Raw genomic sequence first — 12,154 nt, 5'->3', positions numbered from 1 at the left:
AATTGATGGGATCAGCACATCCTTATAACTACCTCTAAAAATATTGTTTTCTTTCCTGGATGTTCACATTAAAAGTATTATAAAAGTAACACAAGCTCTTGGTGAAAACTTCAGACAATATCAAGGGAAATAAATGAGTAAATATAGAACCTCAGACAACACACCCCAACCCTTCTCCATTCATACTTCTTCATTTCTTCACCTTCACCTTTGCAAAGAAACCTCCTTGGAGATCTTCCTCCTGGAATTGTTTCTCATCTCTGTCTCTGTTCAGACTCTCATTCACAATAAAATTTTAACACTTAAACAAACCATCTAACTTCACCAAGGCAGGCTCCTATTATATCCTTCCCACAAAGTGACATTCAGGATACACAGGAGCACTAAGCCACAAGATTCAGGGTAGATGTGATCATGGTGGCTCATGCCTGTAATCCCAGTGACTCAGGAGGCTGAGGCAGGAGGGTTAAAAGTTTAAGGCTAGATTCAGCAATTTAGTGAAACTCTAAGCAACTTATTAAGACCCTGCTTCAAAATAAATAAATAGATAAAAAGGTCTTTGGATGTGGTTCAGTGGTAAAGCCTCTCTGAGATCCATCTACAGTACACACACAAAAAAAAAAAAGAAAGAAAAAAAAATTAGGGGCTCTGGGTCAAAAACATGGAATTCTAATCTCTGCTCCAATACTTCCTGTCTCTGGGATACTGAGCCTTCATTTCCTCATATTTTGCCTATCTCATAGGGTTCTAGTGAAGTTCAAGGGTACTCTTCTAAAAAAAAATGTCTAGAATATTGTTGAGTGTAGACAACCCTTTTCTCTACTCTCAATACACACAGCCTTATCTGCTGGTGATCATTCATAAACCAGGAAGTTTGGGTACTGTAACTGAAGTTAGAAAGAAGAGTGATACTGGATGATAGGCTAGAGGGGAAACGGGTACAATTGACTTTGTCAGTCTGGGTGACATCTGATGTGAATGTTCTTTGAATGACTTTGTCAGATGTGGCCAAGTGGGGAGTTGGAGGTGGAGGTAACAAAATGAGTGAGTCCTTCTTGACACTCAGTGCTGACAGACTGCCTTCAGGGTGCCTGGGCTGCTCTGGTATAGTGGTGCATTCAGAATTTGAGAGGTAGAAAAAATTGGGGAACATTCTGGTGGCAGAGGAGTCACCAGATTGTCATCAAGATTGTGCCATTATTGGGAGAGGTTGCCAAGTCCATTGGCCTTAGACTTGGGGAAGAAGGTATATTTTCACTAGAAAGACTGCTAGTTGACACCATTCAAACTTGACTATTTTGGATCATCACCAGGACATGGGTCTGTTTTGTCCTTTATTATATCACCAGTGCCTAATATAGTACATGGCAACAAGTAAGTGCTTAATAAATATTGGTTGAGTGAACTGATTATTCCTCATACATTTATCTCTTTTAGCCCTCAAGACCAAATGAATAATGATAATGTTCATATAGCCAATTTGTAAAGTCTGGTTTTCATAATCAGTTTCAATTTATCATCTCAATGGTCCAGTGAAGCAGATTTTTATCATCATTCTTTTTTTTTTCCTTTTTTAACGGTACTGTGGATGGGACCAGGGCCCCACACATGCTAAGCATATGCTCTACCACTGAACCACACTCCCAGCTCATCATTCCTCCTTTATAGGAGATGTTGCTAAGGTCCAGAATAGTCAAAACGTGCTAAAATCACCCACTGAATAAGTAGAAAAGACTGAAATACATGTGCTTTATCACCTACAAAGAGTTGTACTGATATGGTGATAATCAGGTTGTGACTTAAAATATAAGAAGCCCTTATGGCTGCCAGGCACAGTGGTGCATGCCTGTAACCCCAGCAGCTCTGGAGGCTGAGGCAGGAGGAATACAAATTTGAGGTCAGCCTCAGCAACTTAGCAAGACCCTGTCTCAAAATAAAAAATGAAAATTAAGAAAAAAAAAAGGTCTGGGGATGAAGGTAATTCGTAAAGCACCAATTTCACAGTACACAGAACAAAACAAACAAAGCCTTATGGCTGGGAAATGGTAGTATCTACAAAGGTGGCGTACATCCGGGTAAGACCTACATCTTCAGACAGGAAACAGGAATAAGGAGGGCAAGTTTTACACAAACAGACAGTATTCAGTAAACTCTGTATTTTCTGAGTCCCTGCTCTTTGCTAGACACTGTACTTTGGATACAATGGTAAACAAGAAGCAGAAAAATGAGTTCTCTCAGGTGGTGGCAGGTGCTGAAATGGTATCCACTACATAGGAGGCTCATAAGGACTCAGGTTGGGATGAAGCCTGCGATACTCCTCCAGGGTTCTAAGACCTGGTTCCAAATTGTCCAGGAATTTTTTTTTTCAACAGTCTCCCTGACTTGACTCTTGTTTTTATTATTTATTTATTTGTGCTGTGAATGGCACCCAGCACCATGTGTATGCTAGGCAAGTGTTCTACCTCTGAGCCACTTCCCCAGTCCAGAAATGTGTATTTTAATTTTTCAAATATTTTAGTTGTACATGGACCCAATACCTTTATTTATTCTTATGTGGTGCTGAGGATCAAACTCAGTGCCTCATACATGCTAGGCAAGTGCTCTACCACTAAGCCACAACTCCAGCCCAGAAGTCTGTATGTTAACACCCATTTCAGATGATTCTGATGCCCAGTCAGGTTTGGGAGCCATGGCCATAGGTAAGCTAGAGAATCACATTCTACATTATTGGCTTCTTTTCTTGGCTCCTTTTTTCTTCTCCAACTTTTAGTTAGCAAGTTCTACCCTGATCTCAGCTATAAGGCCTCTACAAGAGACATACTTGGACCAGAATATTAAAGAGTGGCGGGGGGTGATGTTCACCACACCCCCTAAGCCAATGAGGTAACCAGAAAAACATGCCCCTTAGGCAAGGAGTATGTTCTGGAACCCAAAGCCATACTGCAAGGCCCATGATCCCCTTTCCAAGAGGAGACTTCCTTCAAGGCCAATTTAGAGACCTTGAGTTTTGTTTAATCAAAAAAGGTAGTAATTCCTTTACAGTAAGTCTTGAGTCTAGGTCCTCTGGCTCCAAATCCTTTTCCCCATTCTTTCTATCTTCTATTTGCAGCCTTCTGACTTAAGATCTTAAAGTGGACTAGTTAGAGACACGAACTGTGGGCAATGCACAGGCATGGGAGCACCTCAACCTCACACCTGTTCAGAGCCCTATTATTGTTTTTGAAAATAATAATTTTTTCTTTTCAGTTGTACATGATAGTAGAATCCATTTTTATACACAAGTATATCGAGTATACAAGCATAAAATATATCTTATCCTAATTAGGATCCCAGTACCCCTCCTTCCCCTTCACTTTCCCTACCCTTGCTCCTTTCCCTCTATTGATCTTTCTGCCATTTACCCATAAGAACTTTTTAAACTTATGGTTGAGCATTTCTTTAATCCTACATCCCAGTAACAGTTGTGAATGCTTATTATGAGGTAGGAGAGCCCATGGGAGGATCTATAGAAGCTCAAGGGAAGGGCAGAGCCTGAGATTCTAAGGGAAGGAACTTGGGAAAGTTCAGATAGAGTCCAAAGATCAACAGTTGATGATGCCTGAGGATTAGAATGATCAAGCTTCTTGTTTTCCTGGGATAATCTCAGTTTATGCCTCCTGTCCATGAGTGTCATGACTACCCTCCCCTTGTCAATTTGGCTTAGTCATGCAACAAATGATATGTCCACCCTAAAAAGGGAGGGACTGGAACCTTCTTTACCTATTGCTTTTTTAAATATTTTTTTAATTGTCAATGGATTTTTTACTTTATTTATTTATTTATATGTGGTGCTGAGAATCGAACCCAGGGCCTCACACATGCCAGGCAAGCATTCTACTGCTGAGCCACAACCCCAGCCCTCCCTGTTGTTTTTATCCAGTTTGCCACTGTGAAAAGGAACAACTTTCAGATATCAGGGTGGTTAAGCTCCTTGAAGGCAAGGACTGCCTTGTGATTGATTTTTTTTTTAAATAATAAGAACCTGTCATATTAATTTTTAAAATAAGATCACAAACTTTATTATGCACAGTACAAAGAGAATGTCTAATAAATTAAGACCTACCATGTGATTGAATTCAGTTCTCTCAGCACCTAGCTATAGGTATGAATTTATGCTTCTTGCCCTACCTACCGTGGATACAGTTCCCTTCTGACCAAACCTTTGCCACATCAGTACTTTAATGATTGCACTGACATCTGGTGGTCATTTCCAGGTCTTTTTTTTTTTTCTGGGCAGTTCCTGCACTAGATGATGGATCAGTCTGTACCTCATACTCTATCAAAGCAATTTTTATCTGAGCCCTACACTGACTAGACATGACAACCCTAATACTTAATAAGTTGTTGATAGCTGGTAACAGATGTTTTTTCCTCAAGAAATACTCACAGAAAGGGATGATAGTGTAGAAATGACTCACGATAAAATCATAAATAACATCAAGAACTTAACTTCAGGGCTGGGGTTGTGGCTCAGTGGTAGAGCACATGCCTAGCAAATGTGAGGCCCTGGGTTTGATTCTCAGCACCACATATAAATAAATTATAAAAAAAAAACACTGAAGTTCATGGTGGGATTTAGGTTTGTGAGGGAGTTATTTTTACATAGAGATGTTCTTCCTGAAATGAAACCAAGTAGGCCAAAGGCTTTCAAGTTCTTTGTAGTAGCAAAATATTGAGTCAAATCCAACGCAGATGTGATCAAATGTTTGGCTAGAGAAAACTCTTAAACTTGGATCCATGGCAAACTGCCTTATCAGTAGTGTTTGGCTAACAAGGACAGGGAGAGAGAGTGGAGGAGGTGGCTGATGTGGGGAAAATAGCAAGAAAGTAGAAAAGCCATACTTCAAAGTATAGCTGTTCTTTTATTTTCTGGGTTCCAGAGATGTGTGGAAAGGGAATGGCTTCCTATTCAGTCACCTCTCCATGCCCAATCCCACTGTCACTACAGGTCACTACAGAGGGCTTTCCACAGGACATATTTTATTCCCAACACACCATGAAAAGGATACTAAGAACCCTGGCATTCACTAGAGGAATATTTTAATCCCCAATCGCCCTCTTCATTTGAAGGGACTGTAGGCAAGAACCCAGTCAAAGTCCATGAGCTTATATCATTAAAAGTTCAAAAAGAGAAAGAGGAAAAAAAATATAGCTCCCAGATTGTTTTCATGTCCTCAGGAAGGTATCACCAATGTATGAGACAGAACATTTAACTAGGTATAATGAATGATGACATTCTTTGCCATGGATTCCAGGTATCTGGAATGTCTTAGAAAACATAAGCTATCCTTCAAGGGCCTCCTTCTAGTAAAAAAAATGTAAAAATAAGTATTTAACAAGCCTTTGTTTTTAAACGTGAGCCTCAGCCTGGTGCAGTGGCGGTGCCTGTAATCCCAGTGGTTTGGGAGGCTGAGGCAGGAGGATCGAGAGTTCAAAGCCAGCCTTAGCAGTGTTGAGGCACTAAGTAACTCAGTGAGACCTTGTCTCTAAATAGAATACAAAACAGGGCTGGGAATGTGGCTCAGTGGTTGAGTGCCTCTGAGTTCAACCTCTGGTATCAAAAGAAAAAGAAAAATGTGAACCTTACAGTTAGAGTGTGCAGTTCCTTTCTATACTACCCTCCCCCAAGCCCCACACCCGCTCCCATGTTTTCTTTTATGGTCAGAAGTCAGCAGCTACAAAGTTTAGGGTCTTCAAAAACACACCAGACACCATGCTGGATAAGGCTGTGCTTTATTACATGCATAATTACAAATATGTGCTAAGTGAAAATGTATAAAGCAATGGCGACCTGGATTTAAGCCACACAGAGAAAGGGCTGGATGATCCCATCAACCCTTCTGCCAATGTCCATTCCATTGCCATTAACATGATTGTTTCCATTTCTTACAATTTGCATAGCACTTACTTGTCAAAGTACTTTCAATTCATTGTCTCAGTTTATCCTCACAACAACCCTGTGAGGTAGGTAGGGCAATTAACACTATCCCCATTTTGCAGATGGGAACACTGAGGCACAGAGCGGTTAAGATCTCGAGGCTAGTTAGTAGAAGCATAGGGAATAAAAACCAGGTCTCCAAACTCCCCAGTCCATATCTTCCTCTTTACACTATGTCACTATGCATGACCAGGGAGCAGGACAAATTGAGCAGTGAGCCACAGCTTTGGTTCAGGCTGTGCGTCCGAATAAGCAAGTGAGGATAAAGCTAAGAAAGCAAGGCTACAGGGTTGGCAACACTCAAATGACTGCTCTGAACAGCTCAGCACCAAGCTTCCCCTGGCAACAGGCTCCATAGGCTTTGGTTGAAGCTAGCTTCGGGATGCCAAGCTAGTGCTGATGTCTATACATTAGCTTCAGCTGAACTTTGACCAACACTCAGGAATTAAAACTTCCAGACAGGTTTTCTTTGGCTACTTCACTTGGAGCCAGCACTACAAATGAGCTTATTACAGAGATATTCACATAGTGGCCCGTGGGCTGGAACCCAGCCCCTCTGACCCTCCTGGCCTTAGTGGCTCACCCAATGGCTGGTATACTTCCCATAGCCAGAAATGAATGGGCAGAGGTATGAGCAGGAGGCTGGTCTTGGTCAAATGAAGAAGATTCACCATCATGACATTGTTGTCACCCTTAGGTGACATGACCAAGATGCTGTCGGGCCCATTGCCTTTCTGGCCTGTACCTGGTTAGCAGCATAGCTTCTAAAGATAGTTTAAGAAAACAAAATATTAAACATATTTTATCATGAATGGAATAAATTCATAATCATTATAAGTCCCAATGGACCAAATACATAATAAAAAAGTAAATACTTATATAAAAAGCTGAGTACTAAAAAGGCAGGTTGAGGGGGAAGAAAGGGAGTACAAAGAGGGGACAACATGAAATGGAAGAGGGAAAAGGCGCATTCTGGAAGGATCATGTAATCTGAGGTACCCTCAATATGATAGTGAGGCTGAATATTCCCACCCTAGAAAAATCATCACAGGCCCTGCCTTCTTCTCCATTTTGCCAGTTGGCATTTCCCTCACCAAATCCTAGGATTGTCCATGAACTCCAACAGATGTAGACTAGTAGAAATAATGAGGTTTAGCAATGAATACTTCATGGGTCTGCCTGGAGGTGCTAAAGCCCTTAGCCTTCCTGACAAGTGTCTGTGGCTTTAGCCCCAATGGAGCAAAGTGCCCTTGGCCCCATCAATTTAGGAGAAGCTTCCATGTTCTTTTCTTAGAATCATCCTTTCTCTCCCTTACAATGCCCACATTCAAAACAATTTACTTGTCAAAATGGATAGAAATTTGAATTCAAGGCATGATGGAGGGACAGACAGAAGAGAGAAAAGGAGGGCGAGGGAGAGAGGCAGGAATTGTTTTTTGTAAACTCTCATTTTTCTATCATCATATACCATTTCTCCTTAAAAAGCCAAACTCTAGGCAAAGCATTCATTCAATGAGTGTCACACAGACGCTGGAGGCCTTTGGTAGGAACTTAGAGGTAGGAATCTATGACTGTAAGATTGGGTTGGGTGATCTGATAGGTCCCATCATGGAAAAGCAAACTCTGCACATTCCTTCCTTCCTTCCTTTCTTGGGTGATTTGGCAAAATCAGATTACACCGTGGAAAAGCTACTTCCATTGACTGTATCTCTTCAAAACTTTGCCCAGATCCAGATGTTTAGAAATGAGAATGTAGCCAGCAAATGCTGGAGGTGTAACTTCAAGTTGCTAACACCCACCCACTTTTCCCAGAACGTCTCTCCTTAGAGCAAACAACTGAAACTGAAGCAGAGCAAATTCCGGCCATCACTCAAGGTCCCTTGCACTGACTGAACTTCAAATTTACACATTTCCTGAGCTTTCATCTGAGGAACTCTCATCTCTTTCTTTTCAATATATATAATACACACAGAGTAGGGAGCTAAAATATAAATGTAAAGAAAGTTTATCATTAAGATGGTGCAAATGTCCTGGAGAGGCCTCTCTGAAGGTAGGCCCTTGAGCCAAAATGACTTTGAACCTCTAGTTTGCTTAGAAAGCACAGCTTCGGGGGATTGCTTGACTTTGTATCTCCATGAAGTATATGATCAAGCACTTTCTGTTCATCCCAATGCCAGGATGCATGGCATGGGGTATGGGAATGCCTTTCTTCTACCTTCTTACTTAGTTCCCTTTACTTCTTACATAGTTCATATACTTTCTCACCCAGACTTTTCTATTGTCCTCACTTTCAAATCCTTCCCCAAAAGAAATCCAGGTAATCCCAGAGGTGATTTTTTTTAAAAATAATGTTTTAGAATATTTTAATTCGGCTCACGTAGTTAGAGTATTTTTTCTGGGGAGGGAGGTGTACTGAAGGTTGAACCTGAGGCCTTACACATGCTAGAGAAGCACTCTATTACTGAGCGATATCCCTGGCTCCTTTTAAAATTTCTTTTGTCTCGGGGTCTGGCTAAGTTGCCCTAGCCAGCCTTGAAGTTGTGATTCTCTGGCCTTAGCCTCCCAAGAGAAATTTGTTTGTTTCTTTTTTTAAAAAAGGATTCTCACTCTTCCTGTAAAGGATTTACATTTAGCCTTGGGTGTCAAAGCAATTTGTTTTGAAGTTCAACCAGAAAATTAATCATTTCCTCTACCAGCTTGCAAATTCAAAGTATAGTCAATGTCAGATAATCCACCAGATTTGTGGATCATATCATTTCTGCTCTATAGCAGGGCTAAGCCAGGATGCTGGAGCCAGAGAAAGAGGAGAGCATTGCAACTCGTTTCTAATTAAACAACAAAAGAGAAATAATCTTTACCATAGCCATTATTTTGTATAATCAGTCCCCTACTTCTCGTCTTTGGTTTAACTCCTCATGCACTAATTTTTTTCAGCTTCCTTAAATTATTTAAATTGGAGAGCTGAAGATACAAAATATAGCAATTAGGTTTTTACAAATCTATGAACTCTCACTCTTTTCATGGCTGGATGGCTACCAGATATCTGTCCCTGGAAAATCCGAACTCAGCTGAAGCACTTACTAGTATTCCTTTGTAAACTCTTCCCTTGTAGCAGGTATTTTCTAATCCCAAATAGACTAGCCTCAATTCATTCATTTTAAAAATTACAAATAATCTAGTCTTTTGCCACTGAGGTGACCACCTGAGTCAACTGACAGACCTCCATATACTGGCTTTGTTTTTCTGGTTAAGTATGTCTAACTGCTGAAATGGCATTGGCAGGAAGAACATTTTCCTTTACCTCAAGACAAGAAACTCTTGAGTGTCATGGTGCTGAGCTAGTAGTTTTGTATAGCTCTTTAGCCACAATTAGCCAAACTTTGAGCCAAACCCTAGGATTGGACATATACTGGACACCATGCATTATAGCTACTTCTAGAGTATGAGCTACAAGGATTCCTGAGAAACTGAGGTTAATGAATGAGATTTATCAGGAATGAGGTATCAAAGGGACATTGTCATTCTCTGGAGGGCCAATCGGTGCTTAGCATCTAAAGTATACCTTGGCACAGTGTTATCTGATTTCTTGAATTTATTCTCTGAATTAGCACCTTAACACTGGCTCATCTATCTAAAAATGAAGAACAGAGCGTAGAAGAAACAAAGGCAAACAAGACACCCTCCATGTCACTGCTCCATGTTAAAATATGTCCAAACCTCCCCTTGCCACCAAACACCAGAAACAGTCATGTTTCCCATTTTGCAAACTTTAGTGGGCAACGACAGCTAATGAGACACATATTCAACCAGAAATATACACATAAGAACTTTGTTCTCTACACAATATACAGGGTGGTCAGGCAAAGAGTCATCTCACAGGAAAGAAACAGTGGCATGGAAGGGACCAAAGGACATAAAGCTATTGAGCCATGACTATGATAACAATGTACCCTGGAGCATGTTTTTTTTTTCTTTTTCATTAAAATGCTAGAGTGATATACTTAAAAGGATAAACTCTGGTGGTTGCCTTTATATTTTTAAAGATAAAAATCAGAACAAGCCTTGGCTACATAGCTCTAAGCAATAAAAGAATTTCAGATCTTGGAAAGATAAGAAGTAGGGGTAAAAAGTCCTAGACTCAGGAATCAACAACTTTTAAAATGAGGTACACTGAGGTGATTGGGGATTGGGTCTAGGGGAATGTGCTGAGTGATTGCTGATTCTGGGCTAGAAGGATGGGAGGAAGTGCTGGGAAAAGACTTAAAAAATGCAGTCTCACTGTGCCATGGGCATCTGGTGCAGAAACAGAAACATGGCGGCAGCAACTGGGCCACATGGCAAAGAAAAGGGCTGTGTATCGCCTCTAGTCCATGTGTCATATGATTGCTGAGCCTTAGTTTACCATTTACCTAGCCCTAGAAGTTATTATTAGGAATGATTGACCAGCCATAGTGCTCGACCCCAAAGGGAGGATTCAGTACTGAAGAGTAAGAAGGGGAACAGAATGGAAAGGGAGTAATTGCACGTGGGTAAAACTATATAGAAAAAGAAATAGTGGTTGGAATGATGGTGGTGGCTCTTTAATTCCACCAGGTGTCCCTATAGTGTAAATTGTTTAAAACTGTTCTAAGTGTGGTAGGAAATTGAGACAGGCACCTTTTCAATTGGATACAAGCACCTTTGGTGTCACCAGGTCTTGTCCACACCCCTGGGTCTTAGGATGGATTTGCCTTTTGGAATTTTAAGGACCCCCAAGGGAGTCACAGTTGCCCATTCTGTTCCAAAGCTTTGTATATATTTGAAAGTATCCCAAGCCTAATCCATGCTCATGGGGACAGCTGGCCTGTTATGAGTACTTCACACTGGGAGGAGCATGAGTGTCAGTTATTTCAATCCTGGTGGTCTTTACAAAGGAATGCATGAGGATGTTGACGCAGCTCTGAATCTTCCCTGGTTTACCAGTATGCAGTCCAGACTTAGTTCCCTTTACTGTTCTTACATATTCCAGAAGCCTAAAGCACCATCATTCGTGGAGGTGGCATCTGGTAAGGGTTTCAATTAGGACCTCACAAAAATGTGAAATTCCTAGTCTTTGACTTTGCTTAGAACTTTACTCATCATTCATTTCAAGGAAGCTGGAAGAAATCATTCGTTGCTACAAATTCATGGCAAAGTCCTTGTCTACTAGCTAACAGATACCATCTGGAAAATTACCATTTTTTTTTTTTTGCAGACAAGGAGAAAGCTCTATAACTTATCTTTGTGCACTTCAAAAGAGTACCAGGAACAAGCAAGCTATAAAAGTCAACCTCTCTCAATTCATTTAGAGGAGATTAACTAAAGCAGCATTGTCTTATAATCAGAAATTAAAATTAACATACATAAACAGAACAAACTAATAATGCTAAATATTGTAACAGGAACAAGAATAACATTTGAACTGAATCTTCACAGTCTAGAGAATACCATTACTATTTTCCTTCTGGCTTTCCTTTTGGTGGTTTGAAAAGCAAAGCCCCTTAGTTTACACTTCATCTTCCACCAATGACAGTTAGATCCACCAAAAGTAACTTTTTCATGAGTTTCCTGCAGGCTATAAGTCAGGACGGTTGGAATTTTTCTTGCATAGTTTTCAGTGATTGCATATTGGCTAACGATTACTTTTAAATTAAAAAAATATTTTTAAAAAAACAAATATAATTAAACCATAGCAATCTTGTTTACTCTTTCATGAAATCTTCCTAATGCAGTATCACAGAAGCCTAACTGTATTTTCTCCTAAAGAGAAGATTAATTTCCAGAGATTATGTAGTGCAACTGGTTAACTTGTAGGAAAGAGACAACACACTAATATGACTTCACCATCCAAATATGGGAAATGTGTTTTGGGTACCCAGTTAATAAAATATATCCATGGTCTGCAATGTCCTTCCTGTTTTATATCCAGAACAACCCCATGATTCTAGTTGAAGAGAATGGAATCAGGATCTTGATTCGCCATCTGTGCTATATGCTTTAACACATCCTTTTTGGTAATGATTCCAAGCAAACGCCTAAAAGACAAACACAATTCGACAAAACAAAAGTAAATCTACAGTTAAAACAACATTCCCAAAAGATGACACTTGTCCTCCCCAGTCTTTTTCAACTTTGCCTTTAAATACTATCTGCACTTCC

The 12,154-nt window shown here is 40.3% G+C and overlaps 1 protein-coding gene across 5 annotated transcripts in view; it reads right to left on the bottom strand.

Moving 5' to 3' along the window:
• Positions 1 to 5,756: 5,756 nt before the first annotated feature.
• Positions 5,757 to 12,154, bottom strand: part of Clcn5 (chloride voltage-gated channel 5) — a 159,269-nt gene continuing 152,871 nt past the window's right edge. For all 5 annotated transcript variants that reach the window (XM_040280724.2, XM_078034867.1, XM_078034868.1 and 2 more), the window contains one exon: positions 5,757 to 12,030. In XM_040280724.2, the coding sequence (XP_040136658.1) occupies positions 11,940 to 12,030 (91 nt within the window). In that variant the 3' untranslated portion in view covers positions 5,757 to 11,939. The remainder of the gene's footprint in view (positions 12,031 to 12,154) is intronic.

Source organism: Ictidomys tridecemlineatus, chromosome X (genome assembly GCF_052094955.1).
Source record: "Ictidomys tridecemlineatus isolate mIctTri1 chromosome X, mIctTri1.hap1, whole genome shotgun sequence".
Classification (NCBI taxonomy): domain Eukaryota; kingdom Metazoa; phylum Chordata; class Mammalia; order Rodentia; family Sciuridae; genus Ictidomys; species Ictidomys tridecemlineatus.
The sequence above is the reverse complement of the archived record's forward strand: the minus strand, read 5'-3'. Positions and strand labels throughout refer to the sequence as shown.